The sequence below is a fragment of the Phaethon lepturus genome, unplaced genomic scaffold (genome assembly GCF_000687285.1).
Source record: "Phaethon lepturus isolate BGI_N335 unplaced genomic scaffold, ASM68728v1 scaffold8292, whole genome shotgun sequence".
In the NCBI taxonomy this organism is placed as follows: Eukaryota; Metazoa; Chordata; class Aves; order Phaethontiformes; family Phaethontidae; genus Phaethon; species Phaethon lepturus.
The window spans coordinates 2181-16812 of record NW_010525473.1 but is presented as its reverse complement, the minus strand read 5'-3'; the positions used below and the strand labels follow the sequence as shown (position 1 = coordinate 16812).

General features: G+C 36.4%; 1 protein-coding gene across 1 annotated transcript in view; it reads left to right on the top strand.

Annotated features, from left to right (window-relative positions):
* LOC104617431 (E3 ubiquitin-protein ligase UBR3-like) overlaps window positions 1–5141 on the top strand; it is a gene marked incomplete at its 5' end in the record, with an annotated part of 48970 nt that extends 43829 nt beyond the window's left edge. Inside the window, 4 exons of the mRNA XM_010282752.1 lie at window positions 264–440; window positions 2080–2289; window positions 3839–3978; window positions 4592–5141. Coding sequence (XP_010281054.1) covers window positions 264–440; window positions 2080–2289; window positions 3839–3978; window positions 4592–4709 — 645 coding nt within the window. The remainder of the gene's footprint in view (window positions 1–263; window positions 441–2079; window positions 2290–3838; window positions 3979–4591) is intronic.
* Window positions 5142–14632: the final 9491 nt, after the last annotated feature.

Genomic DNA, 14632 nt, shown 5'->3' with positions numbered 1-14632 from the left:
TAGATTTGTGGGGGCTCGGGGTTTTGTTTTTTTGTTTGGGTTTGGTTTTTTTATTCTGACCAGTTTTCCTGTATTTTGAGAATCCAGTTTGAGTTAATCTGGAAAAGAATGGAAGCTTTTCTGTATCTCTGAACGTGACTATTAGCATCATTGTACTAGAACATCTTTACTGTTTTCATTGCAATAGATATATTTTTAATGAACTATTTAAAAATTCAGAGTGTAGGTATTAATATAAACTTCTCTGGTGTCATACCTAAAAGGAAGATGAAGAATTCACAGTTCTTGCAAGCTGCCTGGGTCTACTACCATCTTTTCAGTCAGCTCATCACTTCACCAGTGCCTCTTGTCTTGATTGGCCAGTGCCAGCATTTGACATGATATCACAGTGGTGCTCAGAATTGGCTTCATTTGCAGATAGACATCCAGATCCAGTAAAGGTATGTAGCAATATTACTTCTTCCAAAATAGTTCCGATGTTGAAGCAGCTATTTATTGCTTGATTCACTAGGCAAATACACTGTTGTATACACTGAGAACCTGGCTTGTAAATGAGAGAGAAACTGTAATCAGAAATACTAGTTAGTGGATGTGGGTTGGATTGGTTAAAAACAGGAATAAGAAAACCTATCTGGTTTTCATATGATTGCGGGAGACAGAAAATAGAAACACTATCCTTACATGATACTAAGTGTACCCATATCTTCTGCACATGAATCCTATCAAGGGTATGTAACAGAAACTGTGTCTTTTAAGAAAATACTTATCAGAAGTTTTTCTTGTCTGTTAGACATTATTGATATTTTTGAGCATCTTCAGTTGCAATACTGAAAAAGATCAAAAGGATAAAAGCTGATTACTCGTGGACTGAAAAAAGATGGTACATCTTCTCTGAAGGTTAAAGAAACAGTATCAAGACTTGCATCAGTGCAGTTGGAGTATCAGTTGTGAAATGGAAATGTTTCAACATTATTTGCATTGTTTTTATGAAGAAGCTGCATGTCAACAATTCAGGTCCCCCTCTCCTAAGTTTATGGTGTGAGGCAAGCCAGATGCATTCTTCACTGTGCAACATGATCTGCAGCTGCCTTTGTATGTTTGCAGGCATGAATTAGGCTATTGTGGATGACAGTTTGAATACTCAGAGTAATCTCAAAGTACAGTTGCAACCAATCTGATAGCCATTTGAGAGAGACTGCAGTGAAACTGATAGCGTTCTTTCCATGACTGAAAAGGAACCGGGTACAAATGCAATTTTTCTTTTTTTTTTCTTTAAGTTCATTTGTTTGTTTTTTCAAGTTTAGGTTTTGAGGTCATACACTCTTCAAAACACTTTATACCTTGCAAGAAGGATCCCATCTGACTCCTATGCCCATCAGTTATAAACTCAGAAAAATGAGTAGGTTGAAGGAAAACCCATTACTGGCTTTTAAAAAAAAAAAAACAAAACACCCCAAAAACTCATAAAATTGGGCAGTGTTTTTAAGAGCAAAAGAGAAGAGTCAGGCTTTGAAGCCAGTATTTAGGTAGTGCCTGCATTATAAAAAATTTGAGTACTGGTAAATTCTTAATGGCCTCAAAATTTGTGTGCAGCACAGATTTGAAAATCAGGCAGATGTCTTCAAATATCATTTACAGAACCTAACTTCAGTTCTGTGTTTGAAAGTTTTAGTCTAAATTTAGCTAGGAGACAGCTTTCATGGTCTCTGCCAGAGTCTGGCAGCAGTGTGTTGAGTGTAGTGGGTGGAAGTCTTCCCTGCAGATCATTCTTAATCCTCTTGTTTTAGCTATGAAGACTTTTGCGCTTAAAATGTCACATTTAGAAAACATCCTTGGGAAAAGGCTAGTGCCCATTTTGCACCCGTTACAAAAGATTAAATGTGACCACAGTTGGGGAGGGTGTTCAGCGAGAGGCAGGTGACTATTGCAAGGTGACTTTTAACTTCTAAATTTGTTAAATGCAGAAGTGAGGGATTTTTAAACTGCATGCTTCCTTTCTTTGGTATTCTCTTCTCTTAGAGAATGTAAGTGCGTAAATGAATGTGCAGAACTGATACATTGTTCTTATGTTATTTGTAGGCTTTGCTTATCCAGGAGCCGAAGTGGGACTTGCCACGCCTCCTTCAGTTGCCTGAGAATTATAATACCATTTTTCAGTATTATCACAGAAAGACTTGTACTGTTTGTACAAAGGTTCCTAAAGATCCTGCCGTTTGTCTAGTTTGCGGTACTTTTGTATGCTTGAAAGGACTATGCTGCAAACAACAGAGTTACTGTGAATGTGTACTGGTAAGAGAGAGTTAATTCAAATTTTGTAATTGATTCTCACACTCGCAGATAGTTATTAACTCCATTGCTCGGTTTTGATGTTTTTCTTTCCAAAACGTTTTTATATAATGTTTAGTGCTTACTTCTGATAGATGAACCTAGACTGGATTCTAGACAGCAATTTTTTTCAACTTTTTAAGTCCCTAGCCTATTGCACCTGTTTGAAAAACCCTAACAAAGTCATTGTGCATAATGTTGACACGTGGTTTTGATTCGTAACCAATTGAGATTTGTCTACAAATTCTTCGTATTTTTTGATAAATTGATTGTTCGTATATTCTTTTGTTTTATTTCCTTGCTTTAAGTGTACATAAGAATATCAAGGTATGGGTTTGGGTTTTTTTACAATTTTATAGAGTACTTTCTGATATACCTGACCATCTACTAGTGATCTACAGACTAGAGCTAGATAATCATTATTTTAAGGCCTTTGACTTTAATTCAGCAGCAAAGTTTTCTAGTCAGCATATATATAAGTTCTTTCAGGAACCTGAGTCAGACAGCATATAGCATTGTTTTCCTGTCTATGATAAAGGTTTCCATGGACAGCTATGCTGTTTCCTACCATAGAACAGTTAGTAGAAGGCTGGAATTCCATGGGCTTTACAAAACTATGAGGGGAATTTGTTGGGGAGGTATTTAGAAATGGGGCATAAAATCAAATCCAAAGAAATTTCAGAGGTATCTTGGACCTTTTTGAAATTGTTTGAACTTGCTCTTCTCTCTCATACGGCTAATATGATGGGAAAAAGAGGGGTGGGCAAAATTTAAACTAGAATTAACAGTTATATTTAAAGTGTCGAGCTTCATGAAAACAGAAAGTTATAAAAAGATAATTAAAAATCTATATAATTAGTTACATCTTATATAGTTGATGCGATTATAGCCTCTAATTGTAATAAAACTATGTAGGAAGAGCACATTTTTAATTGCTAAAATGCGTTGATTAATACAGATCATGCAATTCATAGAGATGAATGACATATTGAAACAAGCAAGAATTACTTCTAAAAAAAATTTAAATTAGATCTGTAGAGCCATAGACTAGATCTGTGAGCACAGTTAGAGAAAGCAAATGCCTAACATTAGAGACTACTGTAAAAGAGGTAATGTTTTTCTGAATACTTTCTCTTATTCTTGCCATCTCTGAAAAATATTTGGTCATGCTATACAGTTTGCTATACAACAACAAATACAAAATATTGTAGAGAATGTTTTTGCTCATTTTTGTTAGGTAGTTCTGTTTTTACATGATAACAAATATCCTCCCTTTTTGAGCAGGGAACCATTTTTATATGCAAGTGTTATGGCAGCACAAGACATGAAGTTCCAGTTTGCTTGGAGAGTTTTGGGGCAGGCTAATCTTTGTCAAACTGTTTCTTAGTAAATAATGTGTGTATGTTATTTCAAGCAAAACTAAGTACTATTTTTTAAATCCTTTTTGTTATAAAGTTCACAGACACTAACAGAATCTTTGCACTCTTCCTTTTCTACACCCATAATATTACAGCATTCTCAAAACTGTGGAGCTGGAACAGGAATATTTCTTTTGATTAATGCATCTGTAATCATTATCATACGAGGCCATCGTTTCTGCCTTTGGGGTTCTGTTTATCTAGATGCACATGGTGAAGAAGACAGAGATCTTAGGTAATCTTTTAATTACAAGCATGTTTCATTGTTGCTTCTCTGTGTAGATCAACTTTATGTTATGCAATACATGTAATAACAGATAATAATAGATCTCTACCTTCCTTGAGTAGAAAATCCACATCTACTGCAAGTTGGACTGACTCTTTTTTCATTTCTGGTTTGTTTGGGTTTTTGGCCCAAAGGTGGTGTAATGATGATCACTGCATTATATACAGCAGGCACCCAACAGCCAGATTCCTATGTTGCCATTCCCAATGACACTCAATTCTGTGTTGCATTGGGAAACACTTCTCTCACAAAGTTGTTGTTTGGCCTTTAATCAAACAGTGCCATTGGATTACAGAGTAGGGAAGGAGTGTAGTTTCCAAACTACACACACCTGAGACAACAAGAAATGTTTTCTGGATTCTGCTATCCAAGAGGGAGGAAGGGAAGTCCCAGCAGCTATCTTATTAAAAACAAAACCAAAAGCCCCTTACCAAATGTATGTCCCCTGGGAAAAAAAGTTGTATTACTGTTGTGTGTTGATTATATAATGAAGCAGTTTTGCATTTATTTGGCATATTAATCATTAGGGTTTTTTTCCTTTTTTTTTTTTTTCTTTCTACAGGCGTGGTAAACCTCTCTACATATGCAAGGAAAGATACAAAGTGCTTGAGCAGCAGTGGGTGTCTCATACTTTTGATCATATCAATAAAAGATGGGGGCCACATTATAATGGCTTGTAAATCATCATCATCGACACACCTCACCATTGCTGTTACCATGAATGAATGCATCTTGACTGACAATAGCTTTAATTGAATGGGAGTTCAGCTATTTGGCTCAGGGTGGAGTGGGGTATGAGCATAAAAGGGAAATGGAACTTCGTGAACATGTGAAATTTTTTGCAAAATTATCTGCTGTTGTGACTAAATAATGATACAATAATTTGAAATTAAATCCTCAAAATGATGTGAGCAATCTGATTGCACTCAGTAGTCCATTTTTCTTTTGTTTTTAAAAGCCCATTATTGTTAATAAGCACAAATTTTACTTACTGTTGTTTAGAGGCTCCAGGGGTAGCTGTCAGGTTTTTTTTCCTTTCTGCATGGAGTTGAGTTTTTAGCAATTTTTGCTGAAACAGTGTATATGTCTACTACTAAATATGTAGGATAAAATTTCTTTGCCTTTTTTGTGTTGGTATGAGGTTTTTGCTTGATATGCATTTGTAATTAGACAGAATTTGTAAAACAATTGTGAGACTGCATGACAACAATTGGTCTGAAAGTTGAATTTTAAAGAGTATTTCACTTATCATGAGAGGTCTATTGAAATATTTCAGGCATTACTAAAAACTTATGCATTCTCAGGAATTTCATATTTTTTTCTCCATCAGTAAGTGAAATAGGTGTAAATTAGGTATCTTATTGCTCCTAATGTAATCCAGAACACATATTTTTTCTTTTTTTTCCCCAGAAAGGAAATTTTGGGTTTTTTCTCCATCTCAAATTGAATAAACTGTTAGTGATAACACATACGGAAATGCCTGTATATAGAGAATTTGTATGGCACCCAACATAACAAATCCCAGTTACAAGCATAAAAACCATAAGCCTGCCTGTCATTTCAAACCAGATGTATGTTTCAGAATGATTGGATTGGAAATGAGCAGGCTAGTCCACAAATGAAATATAATCTTACATCTTTCCTTCATTTCAGGAGTTTCCTCTATATTGTATTTGTTTAGAGCAATCACTGTTCTTTCTGCTTGGTTTCCTAAAAAGGAAAAAAAATAAAAATCAACAGAGATAGCCTAGATGAACAACCAATGCATGTGCAGCCTCACCGGATGAATGCCAAAACAGTTTATGCTTAGAGGGCTAAAATTTCATGAGAACAGGCATGACTGGGCTAAACCCCCACAGTGTAAGTACGTAGGAAAGATTATAGTTAAAATGCTGGTATGTAATATATTGCTACTAATGTTTTTCACAAGTGTTGGACATTTGTTGGCTATTTCATACAGTACTACCAAGCAGTTCCTGGTAGTTTTGACTTTCATAGCTTGTGTGTAAAATAAAATTTCTATGTGTAAAATAAAAACATCTTATGATAAAACCACATATACAATGAAAACAGTTCCGCAGTGGAAGTCATTATATAGTGAAAAGTGTATAGGGGAAATAAAATGACTGTGTAGCAATCAAGGAGAACGGACAGAAGGAAAAGTAAATAAATACAATGAGTTTTTCTGGATACCCATAATTCAAAAAAACCCCACAATAAAGGATGCTGGTTTTTATATATATACATATAAATATATATATATATTTCAAAAGTATTACAGTACTTCCTGTAAGATTAGAATTACTCTGTTTCACCAACTAAATGGCTATGTCTTTTCCAAAATATTAATTTTTTGATACTGTATTATAAGTTCTGCCTGTAATATTTTTGCATTGCTCATTATGAATATCAGGCCATTTTGTAAGTGTCATTAAAGAGCAAAAAGTTTCTTTACATCTCCAGCATAACATTATTACAGGGCTCATGAACTTGAGTAATCTGTAGTTTGAAGCTCCAGTGCTATATTTACAAGAGATAATGTATCCAGAATTTGATTAATGTGTTTTATTTAAAATGGAATGTTCTCTCGTTGTGCATATGGATGTGAAGTAAAACTATTAGCCTTAACTCTAACATTTGGGTATTTCATAGTGTTTATTTACTGGTGAATTAGTCACCAGTCAATTTAAAAACAAGAAAAAAATCAACTTGGTTGAAAAATTGTACTTGAATATCCTTGCATGCTGCTAAACAAGAATTTTGATTTCCCCCATAACTTTTTTTAGTCCTACTTTATTAAGCTAACCTTGAAAATAACAGGTCCAAACTAGAGTGGTGTGTGCGTGTATTACTCAAATGTTCTGGTGTGATATCCTGTATGAATGATCATAAGTACAGTACATTACTGTAGAATCTAAATCAATCTTTATAACACATCAGAAGAGTATAAAATTAGGAATACAGTAATCGACATTGTAAGATATGTTAATAAAAGTTTACTGTCAATCTGTGTGTTCCTGAAATTTTTTCTCTCTACCCCAGTCATCCAAAATGTAATTATTATTGAATTCCACCCCCGAGTCAGGCAGTTACTGAAATGTCAAAACTTTGTGCATGTGAAGCACTTTGCATAGAGAGTAAATGTGGTATTTTTTTTTTCTTTTTGTTACTTACACACAGTCATGTAATTTGTCTTAGTAATTTGGATTATTTTATTTTACTCATAACTATACCTCTTAAAGTTGTGCTTAATTTTGTGCCAGCTATTAGAGCATTGCTGCTGCAAACTGCTAAAATTAAAATGCTGAGTTGAGAAACTGTACTTCTGGGAAAACCGTGCTTGACCTTCTCTTCTGTCAAATCTATTTCTGGAATAGCTATTACTTCAATTTGATGAATGTATATATTTATGTATTAAATTTTTCCTTTTATTTTGACCTTTGAGAAATTTGGCGAAACAGTCTTGTGTTGACCTTGACCTTTGGTTTGGATAGTAGCATCTTTTTTAGTGGTGGACTGTTATTTTCAATATTTTCATCACCTCTGCAATAGGAATCTTGCATAACTCATAGCATTTCACAAGCAAATTATTTTTTTCCTTTAAAAAGAGGGTCTTTTGCTACATTATCCAACAAATGTTATTCTTTAGTTCAGAATCCCATGAGATCAGTTCAGGCTGTGTGTATAGCTGCCAGAGGAGACGGTGAGTTTTGTGCTGATCTTGGTATGATTTAGATCTAGTTTTCATCTAACCCAGATTCTGCAGTCCTCCTTTTCACTTTCATTTCTCAGAGGTGAGGTAATGATGAATGGAGCCTGTCTGAGCATTAGCCTAGATAAGAATGAAATTTTGCTGCTCGCAAAGTAAGAAAACCACAGGAATGAGCTGACCCAGTGTATGAAGGGTCACAGCTCTCAATTATCAACTGTGGGATATGAGGGAGCATGTGTAATCTGAGGCGGCTGGCTCTATGTGACAATTTCTGTTGCGTGGATTGCTCGCTGCAGTCAGCAACATCCATACTGCAGGAATGACTCCTTTTGGGAGGGCACAGTGCCCCAAACGCCTGTGCTCGTGTTTTCTCAGATGGGCAGTTGTTTGCCTGTGAGTGCTTTTACACTGAGAAGAGCCCCAACTGCTGCGAGTTCAGCCTCATGACTTTAACTTGCCTCTTCTGACACTATAATGTCCTGTCAGTGTAGTGTAATCTGGCTAGGTTGTACTAGCTATTAATTCCTGGAAATGGATGACCTTGAGTAGGAAAAGCATATTCTCGGTGAACTTAAACACGTCATGAATTCTTAGCTGTATAAATGACCAGGGTGTTTTATTAAATTTAAAAATCCTTTTAATTGATAGGGTTTACATTTTTTTTATTCACTGTATCATTTGAACTTTCTTACCACTAATACTATTCAGGAAATTTAATGCCACATGCTTCAAATAGTGTGTTTCTTTGAAATTCTACTGAGAAAGCAAAATTGATACTTGTCAAATAAATGGTGGTTTCAAAAAGCTAATTTTACTACCCTAAAAGATGATTTTTGCAATGTATGCTTTTGCATGGTACAGGAAAATGTGGGAAAAAAACCCACACTCTTTTGAAAAGCATTTTAAATTTAGCTCTGAGTCCCAGTTAAAATGTCTCAAAATGAGCCTTCATGAAAGTGCCATTATTTGAAAAGCCATTTCCTGTAATTCTGTCACTTGATGTAGAGCAGGCTGGTCTCTTCATTTGTGAAAATGGGAGCTGGTTCCATGGAAACCCCTCACATCATTGAATGATTTACTACCCAATAAACAACTTATCCTTTTGTCTTTATCCATTGTATGTACCACATATGGTAAGCCTTTCCAGTTCCACTGAGTACAGAAACAAACATTTTAGGGACTGGAGCCAATTTTTTTTTTTTTTTCTTTCCATTACCTGCCGTCATGGAACAGGAATTTTCTGGGAGAAAATGGTTCTCCTGTAAAATCAAACTCCCTCAGTTAATTTCTCACGCTGCCCATAATGTCTGTGTTATTTTAGCTACTGGAATTGCTTACGCCACCTGTTGTCTAATACATTTCCCACTGTAGGACTGCTTTCAACTCATGACTCCTAAATTTTTTAATAATTTTGACTGAAAACAATTATGCTGGGCTTATTTCTCATGGTTGGATTTTTCATTTTTCTAATGTGTCAGCAAAAAAAGCAAGATTCCTTTCAGAGATAAAAACTGGAAAAAAAGTGTATTGTTTCATTCATTTTAACAATAGTTTTTCTAAGTGTTGGGCTTTTCTACTGTCTCTATGCTTTGGCCTTAAATGTGGTGACAAAATGTGTATGAGTCACATTGAAGTAGAATGGAACAGTGTACTGAAGCACTTAACAAATCAGAACAACATGTTCTCAGGGATTACATGTAAGTACTGGCAAATACCTAAAGCAGATAATGAGCCTTTGTCTGTTTTTCAGGTGTCCCGGAATATCCTTTGCACCTGGCTCTTGCAAGCCACTAAAACAGTTTGCTGTGAGAAGTGGTGTTTTCCTTCTGTTTCTTTGAAAAGCTAGGGCTCTCTCCATGTAATGCTGCCACTGTTTCATGCCTTTGTTGTTTCTATATTGTATATGAAACTACCTCATATCTGTGGTATTCCACAACAAAATAACCCTAAAACAGCTGGAGAGCCTCGTACAACTGTATAACAATACTTTGCAAATAAGATTTCTTTCTCTCAGAGCACTTTATGCAGAGATAGCCAGGGGGTACAGCTTGAAAACTAGTTTGTAGAGGCTGTGGCTGCTTTCTTGCTCTATAGTGCCAGTCATTTTAGATTTGTTATACATCAGCTTTGAAAACTTAAAACTCATTTTTCAAGGTACCTCCACAGGCCCTGAAAGATCTGCCTGTTTTCTAGGACAACTTCCCATTGCTTCTTGGGAGAGTTTAGTACAAAGCTGCTGTTTTATTCTCAGAGAGCTCTGTAGCAAGGTACTTAATGAGAACTGCTGGTGTAAAGTTATGCATCATATAAACTATAGACATGCAGGTTTTGTTAAACTAAGATTTTCAGGGCAGCTGAAGGGACTGTTAAGTATTGTTTCATTTAGGTTCTCTAGCTGTCTGCTTTATCCTGTTTATCCTGTTGGTTTTGTCTCACACTTGTAAACTCCTTTAAGACAGGAAACACCAGTTCAGTAAGTAAATCACGCAAGTGCTGCTCTGTAATGGTAGATCAACTGGTGTTACAGCAATCCAGGTAGTAGGAACTGCCATCATCAAAGAAATATAAATGTGCACACAAGGCTAAAGTAAGATACAGCCCTTTCATGCTTCACTTTCATGCTTTCTGCATGTTTTCATGCTTTGCTGCCTTCAACCTCAAATGTCACTCCTTCCCACACAGGTATTTTGGCAGTAATCAAAATCACTAGGAAATTAAAATTGGTTTGTTTCCCATAGTCAGCTGTGACTCTAGACATAATGATACCTCTTCAATATCTCTACATCATCTTTTTTTTTTTTCCTGCCAGAAGCTGCTATCTTAAGAAAATACATTCTGAAAGTCAAAGATGCTTATTGCCTTCCATGAGTCTAGTGCTATATTTGTACAATTGATACTTTCCAGCAGGTGACTCATGTCATTCAAATAACCTTCAGATACCTGGCTATTCAGAAATGGCTCATACTTCCCATTTATCCCCATTTGGATTGGGTTTTTTTTATCAGTCATGTAACTGATAATAGCAAGATTTCACACAGAAAATTTTCCTTATACGAGGAAAAGAGTATTATAAGAAAAAAATAAATTAGATGGGCGCTATTTTAGCGATACCTATTTCACAGACTGTGATTCTTTGTGTTTAAAATGTGGGCAGAATTAGAGAATATTATTCAGATTATTGTGTATAATTTTTCAATTTTTATCTGTCTAAAGAAACAAGAAAGAAATCCAAAACAATCTCAAGCTCAGGCACTACAGTAATGCTGCTCTTCTGTGTGAGTGTATTTCCAAGGATGCTGCAATATATTTTTTTTTCCACTGAATGCTGTGTTGCATCTGGTCCTCAGAAATACATGTCAAAAGACATGTTGTGTTGGTGAATACCAACAAGGTGGTTCCCCTAGCAACAATAAATAAAACAAAGCTCTGCCCATTCAAGTGATTTACCTTTGTAAGTGTGTGGCAGCAAAGATGGATTTTGAACACTAAGGGAACTCATTAGCTGTAAGAAGACAAGCAGCAAATAACTGTAGATTTCTCTTACCCAGCATTGCTATTTATTAGAATCATATACAGTGTAATTATTGGGAATTTGAATAGGATATTCATAATGTGACATATTGTCTCATTTTACTTTTTCCTTCTGCAGCTTTTAATTTTCTGTGCTACTGGGGGAAAAAAATGCCATATGTGGGAAGAGACAAGGAGAAAGAACTTTGAGAAATTATTATTTGGATAAGTTCACTCTCCAAACTTTTATTAATAATGTCCTGCATACTTACTCAGCCCTAGCATTTGAGTGACATAGGTCACTCAGTGGTTCAGATGTTCATCCATTAAGGGTAAATTCAGAGATTTAAACATAATAATTATGCCAGTCTGCCCAGTAATAATTCTTAATGTAGCCATGAGAGGTTGTAATGGCACTCCCAGACATACTACTGCTGCCTCTGTGAAGAAAGCTGTACAAAACAAGACTAAGGAGTACTCTTGGGAGCATCACACTCCAGGTCTTTAGAAGTAATAAAGTGTTAAGTTTATGGTATTTGGGTAACCTGACTTGTGTTGTGGAAGAGCTACGCACTAGGTACCACTAGCTGTGGTACACACCGCTTGCTAGAATCTGTGTGGGTCCTTCTCTTGGCAATTGATATCTACAATACACAGCATGTAGCCTCTCCTATGTGTATTGTTTGTTGTTGGCTTTTAAGTCCTCTGAGTCACCTTTCCTCTGGAGTTTACAGCTGGGAATGAATCCAACATAATTCTAACTCACTATAGTTCAGCGATGCTATTTACATTTCAGTGCTATCTGTACATCAGGCATTCTATCTCCCCACTTCTGTTTCCAGGCATCTGCCTGAGGTCTGCAGTTTGTGCTTATGATTTGTAAGGGCTGGACTATGGTTATGTACCTTGCACTTTAGTCTTGGCTAGAACTGTTACATTGTTGAACTGCTCCTCTGGCTCTTTCCCGATGCAAGTGTAATTACTCTTTAATGCTGTGCTGCTACCCACATAGTTGTGCTGCACTTCCATAGTCCTTATCTGACTACTCTGCTGCTGGCTTATAGTTTAAATCATCTTTGAATACATGTGTAAAGCTCCAATATTATTCTCCCTACTTCTATTGATTTCAGAGGCAGTAGAATCCACTCTTACATTAACATTGCCGGTATTTAATTTCCTTCACTGCTGAAGAATTTTTTAAAGAAGGTTCTCTCTCCATTTCAGTCCCCTTTACTGGTTTTTTCCTTCAAATCCATGCTGTAAAACTCCTCAGCTTTTTGCCCTAGCTGTCCTCTGTACTCAGGTAATGCCATACTTTTGTACTCAGGATTTTTCTACTACCAGTGCGAATGAGAACAAAACTAGATGTCTCAGTTTAGAGCTGAGAGTATGCAAGTATGCACAGACATGTTAAAGCTAGGAGCTGTTGTTTCAGATGCCTGTCTAAATGGAAGCCTAACTGTAATAAGACCTTGGCTACTAGACCCCTTGGACAGGACACAGCTTACTGTATCTGTACCTGCACACATCCTGCTTTTCCTCTCAGGTGATGAATGGGATGGGGGGCACTCTAGGATGGGAAGGGCTTTGGGATGAAACTATAATTTAGAGATGAGAACTCTGAACTGAAACATTTTGTTTGCTCCAGGACCAAGCAGACAGAGCAGGTTTGGGCTTTGGCTCAGCAGGCTGAGAATTGGCAGCTTTGTTTCCTTCAGGGGCCCTGACCTGTGCTCCTGCAGCCTGAGCCCCAACTTGGGACTGGAGATGGGATCTGGGACTCTCCCAAGGAGCTATTACAAATGACAGTACACCATGGTCTCTGCACACCTTATCCTTCCCTTTACCTTATTCTTTTGCTCTCAGAAATACAGCAACCCTACTCTTGGGCAGAGATGCAGATGAGGAAAGTAGCAGGCAGGATGGGGAGGTTTCCACGTGAACAAAACATGACATGATTTGGAAGAGGAGGCAAGCACTCCTGGAAGGAAGTCGTAATGTGAGTTCTCCCTATTAACAAAGCAGAAGGCTGATGAACTCCCAAGGTAAGAAAGGGACATGTGAAGAACTGGTTGAACCACAGCACGTTTTTATGTTTTTCTCCAAGATGGTGGCAGCCCTTGAACAAGACACATTTGCATTTATTTAAAAGCTAAGAAGGGAAAACCAAAGCAGCACCCATGTGACCTGGTAGGACAAGACAATATGACACAATACACATTAACTCAGATACTTACAGTTCAGAGTGCTGTATCCATATTTGCATACCTGGAATTTAAAACTGCCTCAAGATTTTCACGGAAGTAGTATGCATTTCAGCAGTGTCCTTAAAGTCTTCAGCAACTTTTTTTTCCCTTCCAGCAAACCTGTTTAATATTGTTACATTAACTTCTGATTCACCAGTGTTTGTGATATGTGTAGGTTAATGCAATCATGCATTCTGTTTGTAATCACAGGCCCATCTCCAGGCAAAGAAAAATGCACACATTGATGAACAGGTATTTAAAAAGCATGAAGTCCTCCTGACTTATAAAGGGATTTACTGTAGTGAATAATGTTTCTGTATATCCATTTAAATAAGGAGATTTTAAGATTATAAATCAGGGTAAGACAGTGCATCTCAACTTTTTAATTACAGAAAGAGTAGGTTCCATTGTAATGATAAGTTTTATGATTAAAATACTTCTGTTTGTACTTTGTTGGTTACATGTTTCACTACAAGTCACTACTGTATGTCAATTTAAACATTAACAGATTCACCAAAAAAAACACCTACTTAATGTGCAGCAACTGAACGCTTCCATAGAATACACTTTGGAAAAGCTCATCAGTTAAATACTGTAGACTATTTACTGTCTAAGAAATATTCCATTCCCATTCAATTCTTGAGGCTATAGCATTTTATAACATTAAATTTAATGATAGCTTTTCACCTTTTGGCACCTAGCCATGGCCATACAAATAACAAATTATTGAATTTTCAAATACAGCCTAAAGAAAGGCTAGGAACGGCTTAATCTCTCATTGAGCTTGCGTTAGTGGAGCCATTGTATAATGGGTCAATTATCACTGTATGTGTAATCAGAAATATTACAGCAATTAAAAATTGTTCTTTTCTACTGGAGATTTGCAAAGCAACAACAGAAAATAACAGCTGCACTTAAATATGGCTTGTTTCAGTTTGGCTTCAGGATAAACAACGTTCATGTAAAATGTAGTTTAGGATTGACAGCGCTTCTTATTACTGCAAAAAGAACATTAACAATCTGACTGCTAACAAAGGCAAACCTTGGAAGTGCAGGTGCCAGTAAAGAACATGACTAAAAAGAAACCTATTCCTTTAACTTGTATAACATTACAAAAATGGAAGGGTCATATGAT